Source organism: Camelus dromedarius, chromosome 10 (genome assembly GCF_036321535.1).
Source record: "Camelus dromedarius isolate mCamDro1 chromosome 10, mCamDro1.pat, whole genome shotgun sequence".
Lineage (NCBI taxonomy): Eukaryota > Metazoa > Chordata > Mammalia > Artiodactyla > Camelidae > Camelus > Camelus dromedarius.
The window spans coordinates 76,450,943-76,461,847 of NC_087445.1; the positions used below are offsets into that span (position 1 = coordinate 76,450,943).

General features: G+C 61.3%; 1 protein-coding gene across 1 annotated transcript in view; it reads right to left on the minus strand.

The window, feature by feature from the left end:
* Positions 1–10,612, minus strand: part of NOTCH1 (notch receptor 1) — a 47,357-nt gene extending 36,745 nt beyond the window's left edge. Inside the window, exons 1-2 of the mRNA XM_031450858.2 lie at positions 10,303–10,612; positions 8,479–8,560 (exon numbers count right to left, since the gene is read on the minus strand). Of these exons, the coding sequence (XP_031306718.1) occupies positions 8,479–8,560; positions 10,303–10,363 (143 nt within the window). The 5' untranslated portion in view covers positions 10,364–10,612. The remainder of the gene's footprint in view (positions 1–8,478; positions 8,561–10,302) is intronic.
* Between the last annotated feature and the right edge of the window lie 293 nt (positions 10,613–10,905).

Sequence of the window (10,905 nt, forward strand, 5' to 3'; positions counted from 1 at the left end):
GAAAAATATACACACTCAAAACTCTGGCTTCTCCCCCAAACCTCTCATTTCCAGTAACTGTGTAGTTTCCGCTTATCAACAACCGAAACTGAGAGGAAATGGTGGGAGGCAGGTCCCAGGGCCCCCGGTCCTGCTGCTCAGGCACCGACAGATCTTTCCAGAGGCTGCCAGCAGCTGCTCTTGCCGCCCACCTCCTCTCACGGGTGTCCTCCCCCAGCAGCCCCGGCTCTGCTGTGGGCCCACGACCACCTGGGAAGGGTGGCCAGGGTTGAAGCCGGTGCTGCTACCTCTCGGCAGCTTCCGGGGCCCAGCTGTGTCCTGATGGGTAAACAGGGTGGCAGTCCTCACCGGGGCCTGGTGCAGTGAGTGGGCTCCCTAACGTGGGGTCTGTCCGGCAAAAGGTCTGCGGGGCAGGTGCCTGCGGCCCGGCTGTGACTCATGCTGGGCCACGATCAGGAAGTGACGAAGGCAGAAGGCCAGGAGCCACACTGCTGCCTTGGTCCCCGAGGGGTCCCCGGAGAAGGGGATGGCCCAGTGCCTGAGTATCACCTCGGCACGAGGACCAGAGCTGAGGTTCTTGCCAGCCTCTAGCTGTGTCCCCCGTCCTGGGTGTCTCAGACACTTCCTGGCCACCTCTCGAACCCCAGCTCCTCTCCCGGGCCCACTGCACTCACACCAGGATCATTGTGACACCGTGGGACCTGCCTGCCCGCAGCCTCTGCTGGGTTGGGTGAGGCTGGCCTCCGTGCTACCTGTAGGGTATGAGTTTGTTCAGCAAATCAGTGTCAACAGAGTGACAAGGGGACCGTTTACCTAGCTTAAAAGGACAACCAATTCAAGCACTTCAGGGACACATGACTGACACCCAGCCCAATGATGGGCGGGGGAGCTGGGACAGGCCGGGGACAGAGGCCAGACCTGGTGCAGCAGAGTCACAACGCAGCCGTTTCTTTGGTGAAAATCTCAGTGACCAATCTAGGCTTCGGCCTTACCTCCCATTGGTAAGAGTAGCTCCCGCCTGGGGCCCACCTGTCCCCGGGCAGCCTGGTGGGGGGAGGGGGCTGTCTGGGTTGAGGTGCTGGGGCAGCCTTTGGGCCTGTCACTTGCTGCATAAGGACTCCCAGACCGGGCCTGGCAGGGCCTGGCAGCCTGTCTGAGTGACTCTCAGGTTTGGGAACCACGGCATGGGCGTTGGTGGTAAGCCTCCCCCAGTGTATCCCTTCCAAGGTCACTGGAGACCAGCACCCCAGGTGCTCCTTCTGGGAAACTGAGAGCCCAGAGAGCTGCCGGTGTGGCTCAGGTGAGGGAGGCTCCAGAGACGGCCCCCAGCCCCCAGCCCAGGGGAGCCTGAGAACCACAGTGCGCCAAATGGGGGCTCTGGGAGGCCTGGGACCCCAAGAGAGGTGGGCTGCCTGGTAGGCGAGGCCGCCCTTCTGAGGCATCCACACCCCACCTAGTGGGCGTCCACTCAAAGCGGCAGCTTTGTGTCAGGGAGGGAGAGGGAAGAAGGTGATGCTAACCTGATTCACGATGACCCATCCCTGCCCCCGGGGCTGGGGGACGTGGACGGGGAGGTCTCGGGCCACCTTTCCCAGAACGCTTCCATCCCAGGGGTAGTGGGTGCAGGTGGGGAAGAAACCTTCAGCAAGAAGGGGCCAAGCAGTGGCGAAGCACTGGGGAAGGGGCTTCTGCCCCCAGAGTTCCACGGGTCTCAGAAACGCACGGAGAGCTCCCGGCCCTGTGATGCCAGGACCGTCTCAGCCCTCCCCACTGGGGCCAAGCAGGTGTCCAGACGCTACCACTGACCAGGAGGGCTGCTCTATCAAGGGTCCCGGGCCCCTCTGGTGCCAAGTAGCAAACACAGAGCCTCCCTGAGCCCCGGGGGCAGCTTGGAGGGGGCCTGTCTGATGCTAAGAGCGGGGGGCCAGCCCCCAGCCCTCTCCCCCTCACATAAGGCTGAGTACCTCCTGCCAGGGGTCCACTGGGGGTAACTCCACGCTGACCCTGAGGGTCCAGGAAAAGATGTGCTCCTACCACAGGAAAAGGCCAGGGAGGAGGCAGCTGGCTTGGGCAGGGACCAAGGGTCTCAGGGTCTCAGTGTTCCCTCCATGGTCCAAAGCCTTACTTCCCGCTCCTTCCGCCCAGGGCTGCACTGCCTGCTGACCTGTCCCAGCCCATCTGCCTGCCATCTCTGTGGTGGACTCACTCCAAGGCGGCGGCAGGCCTGGGGCACGGACAGGGTGTTCCTACAGCACTGGGCCACGAGCAGTAGGCGTCAAGGCGTCTTCCCTGAAGCCTGGTGCTGAAGCAATGTGCCTCCTCTCTTGCACAGGTGGGGCCTGCGTCCGCCTGGCCCGCTCCCGGCCCCGCACCTAGCACCTGCTCAGTAAAGCCGCTTCCCCTAGCTTTCCTGCAGCACCAGGCAGGTGGGGCACTGGCTCCGCAGCCCTGGGCACTCCTGCCCCGGGCCGGCTTGGCTGGCGGAAGCTGAGGCCCAGGGACAGGACCTGAGGCTGCGAGCTGACGTGGGGCGCCGAGCAGGCTGGGAGCAGAAGACACACAGGCCATCCTAACTAATACACCTGGGACATACCAGGCCCCACTCAAGCACAGAGATGAGCACCAGCTCTTCCAGGAAGCCTTCCAGTCATCCACCACCCCCAACACCACCTCCTCTGGACTCCTGTCCAAGACCGAGACTGCGCAAGGTCCTGGATGCTGGTGCCCACCGCCAGCCCATCCCTGACAGTCTCAGGCAGGTCAAGTCCAGTGCCCAGAGGAGTGAAGCACTGACACACACGAGTGAAAGAAGGCCGGATAAGAGCCGGAGGCCACACATGTGATCCTATCGTGTGAAGTGTCCAGAATAGGTAAATCTGCAGACGCAGAGCAGATCGGAGCTCCTCAGGGGCTGGGGGAGAGGGAATGGGGGTGCCTGTCTAACTGGTGTGGGGGTTCTATTTGGGGTGACAGTTCTACAACCTTGTGAATGTACCAAATGCCCCACTTCACTTGAAATGTACATTTAAGTGTACATTTAAATGTACGCTTTAAATCGATGAAATCATAAAACTTATGCTATAGGCAATTTACTGCCAAAGTACATGTACGTATTACCCACCCCCTCCAGTGTAGCCGTCGACTCCCTTATGTTCTCAGAGAGCAGGCTGAGGTGGGGCGAGGCCTCGAGAAAGGCCACCTGAGGCCACTTTGGCAAAGGGCTTTCCTCTGCCCACCTGCCCCTCCTCTGGAGTGCCTGTCAAGCCCTGCCCCATCTCCAGCAGGTGTGTCCCCAGCCCGGTAACAAGAGCACCACAGCCCAGAGCTGGCCCCAGACGGGCAGAGTCTGCCACGCTGCATCGCGGCCAGGCCTGACTCCTGGGTGCCTCTCCCCGCACCTTGCTGCTGCCCACCGCCACCACCCAGGCTCTTGCCGGCCAATCCCGGGGTCCTGCCAGCATGTAGCTGGAAGGATATAGCACCAAGGACCACTTAATCCAACACCCTCAAGTACTGAGGGGGAAACCGAGGCTCAGAGAGGAGACACGTGTCTGGAGGGGCACAGCAAACCAGAGCCAGGCTGGTTCTGTGTCTCCTGGATTGTCCGTGGCGGGGCATGGGGTGGGGCCCCCAGAGACAGCCAAGCCCCAGCCCCACCAGGAACTTCAGGACCATCAAACACATCCTGACCCATAGTCACGATGCCCCAAAGCCAGCCGCTCATTAAAGCCTCTGGAAAGTTCTGGATATGCCTGTACATGAAGGCAAAAGCTGATGCAAGCTGGCCTCAGATCCCCACCCCCTTTCCCTGAAGAGCCTCTTCAACTCTCAGCCTCAGTTTTTCCCACCTGTAAACTGGGGATAAAAAAAAAAAAAAGGCAGAGCTGGCCACCACCTGGAGCGGGTGTGAGCCAGTTGGATAAAACGTCTGCCTGGGGTTTTATGATGCCCAATAAAAGCGGCTGTCTGTGCGTGGAGTTATGATCGTTACATTATTGAGGAAAGCAATCTAGACGCTCAATCAACTCTGCAAAACCACATCCTTTCACTATTTATAGATGAGACATGAAACAGGAAAGGTGCCCTCCCCACCCCAGGAGGGCGCAACCCCTCTGCCCAGCAGACCCCATGTGCCAGTGACGGCCACTGCCACCCAGCAAAGTCACAGTCAGCAAGGAACAGCGTCACTCCCAGCTCTTGTGGGAACTTCAGGTGCCACCCAGCACTTGGGAGTGGAACCCTCTGGACACCCCCCTGCCACCCTAGCTTCTGGGGGGGGTCCCAGCACCCAGCCCAGGCCCAGCTCAGCTGTCCTGTTAAGAGTTTCTCCACCAGCTGTTTGCCCTGCCCCACCCTCTTTCAGCTAAGGGCACAGTTTATCTTCTTTCTCTTTTTAAAAAACATTACTATTATTTTTTTCAATGGAAAAAATGTTGGCTGTCATTCAGGGCCAGGGCCAAGCCCAAGAAGGCACCTTCCTTTAAAGAATGTGTGTTCCTTGATGCTGTTCCACAGTCAGAGTCAGTAGGTGAGACTTTCTAGCTGACGCTGTGCGTTTAAGGTGTGTTTTTCTAACCCTGCGTCCTTGAAGCCCAGGCGCTGCATAAACAGAGGAAGTCCTGAACCAGACCTTTGTTGCTCGCAGCCTAGGGGCGAGGGTGAGGATTAACCTGCTCCTCCCCCGGCTTCGCCCAAGACTTGCAGGTGACTCAGTGGAAACAGACGGACCAGGTGACAGAGACACACGACGTTCCATCCCTCCGCAGCCGGGGCGGGCAGCCGAGCCACTTCCCACCCGACCCTCTGAACCTCCTCTTTTAAAGGGAAGTTGTAGTCCCCGCCCTGCTTCCTGGCAGGGTGGCCAGGGAGGGCCTGGGGCAGTGCGGGCAGGATGCAGCAGTGGTTAGGAACACAACTTTGGAGAAAGACCCAGGGCTGGACTCTACTCTGTGCTGTGTGATCCTGGGGCCAAGCGTCGACATCTCTGTGCTCCCCCATTTCCGCCCTGATCCCTGTGGTGTTACGGGGCTGCTTCGAGCCACATGGGGCCAGGCTGCCCCACCCACTGTGCTCACCTCCACCTGACACGTCACATGTACATCATGTTGCCTCTCCTGCCCTCATACTAGAAGGTCAACTCCATGGGGGCAGGGGCAGAAAGAAGATAAACTGTGTCTGACCTGATCCCACTGCACCAAAGCCTAGAGCAGAACCCAGCACACACCAGGCACTCAGAAGTGCGGGAGGACGCCAAGAGGGCTGCTGACTGGAGCCATCGTAGGCGATCAGATCCTCAAAATCGGCCAGCCCCTCCTGGGCGGCACCCCGGCTCCGGCCCACCAGGTTGCACCTTTTGGGTTCTCTGAATTAACCTATCAGCTAACTAAACATTCGAGAATGAGGATCCTGAAACCAGCACTGTCAGCTCAAAAGGAGAAGACAGGGAGGAAACAGACACTCACCCGGTGCCTACGGCAGGCCACTCTTATGCAATCCTTATGCACCATTCAGAGATCAATTGTGTATCAGCCACGAAACACAGACTGGGGGAACCTGAGTTTAGGTGACCTGATGATCTGCAGTCATGGAGACCCTGGGTGGCAGAGCCAGGCCTCAAATACAGGGCTGTCCAGAGCTGAGGCCCACCAGCCAGCAGGAATTTCCTGCCGGGTGCTCTGGGTGGAAGGGCTCACCCCACTTCTCTGATCACCTGGAAGAGGCCCCCAGTGAAATTCTGACTTTCTCACAGGCAAGAGGAGTATCTTAGTCATCCTGGGGCCTCAGTTCCCAGCCTAGAACCAAGCAGCTCCTGTTTAGCCTTTCAGACCGAAAACACACGCTCACCCAAACAGACAGCAGTTGCCACAGGCCTTCCTACCCATCCCCTCAATCGAAAGAAAAGAGGGGGAGTCCACCTCCGTATTTCCTCGGCCCCAATGGGGCCTGCAAGGAGGCTGGAGTCGGGTAGAGGGCCCCCCTTAGCCTGCCCACAGGCCACCAGCCCCCTGTGGCAGCCCCCGGGCCACCACACACAGCCACTGTCCAGAGATGACACTCTGCCCATGGGGACCTGCAACTAAGCCTTTCCTCCAAGGCCACTGGCCGGCCAGGCCCCTGCACCCCTTGACTTCCTGGGAAGGCATTCGCACCAGCAGAAACCTCTTTTTCCGATTCTGAGCCCTGCAGCCACCTGACTAGAGGCTTCTGGGGACGGTTCCTTCTCTTCGGGGTGGAAACAGATGATTCACCAGGTATTAACATGCCTGGCACACTGACACCACCGTTTCCCACGCCCTGTCCACAGGGGAGCCAGCAAGTCAGCACGGAAAGTCAAAGGGCTTTCTGAGGGGCCCAGCTGGAGGCCACAGAGCTGGAATTCACACACCAGGTCGGCAGGGCTCCGGAGGCCTGCACCCTGACACCTCGGAGGAAAGAAAGCGGCTTCCCTCAGCTGGGAGAGCAAGCCTCGCAACCCCCGGGGGCGCGGACCCGTGCCTCTCCACGGCTGCGCCTGGCCGGGCCGTCCCCACTCTGGGCCCTCGCCTGCCCCCTGCCCCCAGCAGTGCTGCCCAGAGGTGGGGCCTCTGAGGAGGGCGCTTCCGTTCATCTGCCAAGTGGATCTGTGGGGTGTGCACAATGGGGTCTCTGTGGGCCGAGCTCGGCCGGGTGCCAGGCCAGAGAGGCAGGCTTCCCACCAAGGAGGACGGGGCACCAGGCCCAAGGGAGAAGAAAGGCCGGCACCCCAGCCTTGGGCCATGGCTCAGGGCTGGCAGGACCGCCAAAGCACCCGGGTTTGAGGGGTGGGACAGCAGGGTGCTGTCCGCTTGAAGTGCCTTACCCTGAGGCCAGGGAGCGAGCTGCAGCAGCTGATGGCCCAAGGCACCTCCTTCCCGGCTGGCCCTGGCAGCACCGGGCGCGAGCCTCAGTCCTGGAGACCCCAGGCTGTCCCTACTCCCCAAGAAGAGACCGCTCCCACTTTCCCCAGCACAACACTCCCCCTACCCTCCCAAAGCCCTCTGCAGAAGAACAGAGATTTTGAGTACCCCCCAACATATGTGCACGCACACGCGTACACACACACACACACACACACACACCAGTGAGCGGCAAAGCCAGGGCAGGAGCGCGCCACGGCGCAGGGAAGGGAGTTATGCATTCTGGGAAGCCACGCATAATTAATCAAACAGCATTAATCCGCCTCCCCCAACAATAGCCACTGCACTTCCACTGAATCCCAGCTGTCGGTCTCTGAATGAAAGGAAACAAGATTTAGGGCATCAAGCGTCGGTGAGGCTTCTGCAGGAGGAGAAAAAGGCCCCCAAAAAAGCAAAAAAAAAAAAAAAAGTAGTGTGCATTCATTAGCATCTGACAAAGACACAATCCGCTTTGTCCATTAAACTGCTCACAGACCTGCTTAATTGGCTTCAGTTGGCGGGGAGGTGGGGGTGGTGGAAGGAGGGGGCTGCCTGCCCACTGGCTGGGCAGGCAGTAAGCCCGGGCTGGGGGTTGTCAAGGGAATGGGCCCTCAGCAGTTGGAATGAGGGCGCGCCAACCCGGCTGGGGAGCCACTTCTTCTGCAGCCTCCAGGGGGAGGAGGGGGCCGTTTCTCCAGCCACCAGGCACCTCCTCATTATTCCCATCAGGGATGAACTCAAGTTGAAGGGCATCGGCCACCACAGAAACACTTCCCTAAGGCTGCTGACTGGTCCTCACAGACAGGCAGAAGGCAGGTTCTAAACGGACTCCCTGCCCGAGTCCGGGACAATCCAGGCAGGTCACCATCTCCCTCAGTTCACAGCTGAGGACTCAAGGCTGGGAAGGTGCAGGGCCAGCCAGTTAGGAGGTCAGAACTGCAGATGCCAGAACCAAAACCAAGCTTCTTGCAGGTCCTACTAGCCCCCACAACCTGGGGAGAAGGGCACAGCCAATGAGATGAGTTCCAGCTAGTCTTCCCCCACCTCACCTGAGACCAGAGAGGAGTGGACAGGGAAGGCAGAGGGCTGAGAAGGGCGGGTTTGGCTTTGAAATAGTCAGTTTCTTGCTGACAGGCATCACCTGCCCAGGAGGCTCTCACCTGCCCGGCAGAGGCACCCCCAAGTGGCAGGGCAGTGAGGGCGCAGCTTCTCTATAGATGTTCCAGAGCCCCCCCCCCCCCCCACCGGCAGCTCAGCTGTTTCTCAGGGACTTCAGGAAGAAACAGGTACTGGGGATTCCCACCTAGCACCGCAGGAACCCTAGGTGGCCCACAAAAGAGTGCTCAAACCTCCAGCAGCCAGACCAGCTCCACACGCAGCATAATTGCTGGTGATTAAGTAATTGCCAGACTTCGTCCAATAAAAGTAGCACGTGACCGCGCCCAGCCTTCTGGGCCATCTCCAGAAGACAATGGCCTAGTGTTCTGCCCCTGCTGCCCTGCTGCAGAAGGCAAGGGCTCTGCTCCCGACAAAGCAACAGGTCCCCGCAGGGGCGCATACTCACACGCAGGCCTCGGTGCCATTGAGGGACACTTCACACTTCCCACCATTCAAGCAAGTCTCGCTGGTCTGGGAACATCGCAGGCCTGGGGAGGGGCAAGAGGAGAGGTCAGTCTGGCCAGTACTAGAAAGGGCACACCCCAAGGGGCACTGCCCAACCCTTACCTCCCATCATGGGGTTGCTGGGGGCAAGGGGGTCCCAGGAAGCCCTGCACGAACCCCAAGGACCTTCGACATTCTGCCTAGAGTTCTGAAGTCACAACTAGGGGGAGGAGGAACAGGCTGGCTGGATGGCAGGTGGATAAGTCATGCCCCAAGTGGGGACGGGTAGTCTGAAATGCCTCTGGACAGTGGTGGAGAAAAGCAGAGATGACCCTGGCCACTCTCCCAAACTTCTCACTTCCCAACCTGTCTTCACTTGGGACCCTGGCTGGGCTGGGCCCCTACCAGTCACCAGGATTGTGCTGCTGTTCAAACAAGTTCTTCGAGGGGGCAGTGCTGGGGAGGGGGTGGCGGTGGCTACACTCAGCTCCCCGCTCGTGGGAAAATGCGACAGCTGCAGGGCCCGCTGCCCCGCCCGCCAACAAAGCGCCGGCAGAGGAATCAGAGCAGCTCATTGTCCCGCCAGGGCCGCCTCCTAGGGCACCGGGACTGCACCCGAGGACATGGCCCCGCCTCCACGGACACCCAACACCGGCTCCCCAGGGAGGGCATCTTCAGTGGCAGCCCCCTCACACACAACCAGGAGAGGGGGATGAAGATGCCCCATTTGTTAGGAATTCGACCCCATTCTTGGGAAGGGATCAATTAAGCCCCTCTCTCTCGATCTTACTAGGGGTGTGTAAATTAAGCCCCCATGGGGGCCCAGATGGGGTGTGATGGGGGGCCCTACCTTCTGGAACTGGGGAGCTAATTCTCCCTCCAACTTTTGGGGGAAGAGCAGAATTAATCACCGTTAGATTCCTTAGATTCCCCTCGATGTGAAGTGGAGAGGAAAAAGCGCCCCTCTCCCAAACTGCCCCCCGCCCCACTCCCCCGCAAGGTTTCCAAACTTGAACTCCGAAAAGTGGAAGTCCCACCAGTTGCACGCAGCTCGGTCTTCCGCACACACGCCCACCCCACAAAAACTGCGAGCCGGTGTGGGGGCAGCAAGCCGGCGTGGGGAGCGGACACCGCTGGTGGGGCAGCCAGGAGCCCGGGGACACCTGGTCCGCGCCCCTCTCCTTGGCCCCGTGCGAACTCTCTTAACCAGGAAGGAGGCCGCGCCCACCTCGCGCCCCTCTGCCCACCACGCCCCGCAGCCGGGTCCGGCGGTGCGGCTCAGTAAAGGCGAACGCGGCGCCCCGGACCCTAGGCTCCGGGCCCAACATCCGCCCCCGGCGCGGGCCAGAGGCGAAGCAAAAAGATAAATGGCCCCAAAGCAACAGGAAACCAAAACCGACTCGATTCAAATCGAAAAGTAGTAGGCAGCTCGCTCGCCAGGACCGGCGGCGAGCCCCACGCGCGGCTGGTGAAGGGCGAGTCCAGGGCTGGGTCCTCGGGGCCCCCAGCGGCCCACGTCAGGCTTCAAACTCGACTTCAAACCCGGCTCCAAATTCGGTTCCAGGCGCGAGCGGCCCGAGCCCGCCCCGATGGGGCAAGCGGCGCGGGGAAGGCTCAGTCCTTCTCCGCGAGCGCGGGACTCCAGCTCCCACCCCATCCGAGGTCGTCCGGTTCCCCTCCCCACCCCGGCCGCCCGCTCCCAGCCACCCAGGGCGCGCGCGTAGGGCGCCGCCAAACTTTCCGAAGGCGCGGAAAGTTGCGGGCTCGCGGGCGGGCGGGCGCCTACCTCGTGCGGCGAGCGTGGGCAGCAGCGCCAGGCAGAGCAGGGGCGCCAGGAACGGCGGCATGCCTGCCCGCCGGCTGCCCGCTGCGCCCGGTGGCGGCCTCTTGCGCCCGGCCGGCTAGGCTCGGGCGTACACACGCGCGCCGGACGGTCCCACGGGCGGCGGCGGCCCGCTACTGCCCTCTCCTTTCTGGCTGGGGGGCGACGCTGGGCTCTCGCGGCCTCCACGGCCCGGCTCCGCGCCCGAGATCGTTCCTTCACTGCGCTCGCGCCCGCGCCCGCGCCCAGCGCCCAGCGCCCCTTCGCTCCCTCCCGCGGCCAAGGCACTAGTGAGGCGCTGGGCCGCCGTGCGCTCCGCCCCCGCCCCGCCAGCTCCGCCCCCGGGTCCCGCCCCCGCCGATCCCTCCGCACCCCTCTCCCCTCGCTGGCCGCGCCCCTCAGCGCGCCCCGACCAGCCGCGCGCCTCCTCGGACTGGGGCGCGTGTCTTGAGCTCAAATCCTCCTGGGTTGGGGGCCGCGGCGATGCCGGGAAGGGTCGGGACCCGGCCCTAGGGACTACTTCTTGTTCAAAAGTTTTCGGAAGCCAAAAGTTTGGTCCAGGGCTGC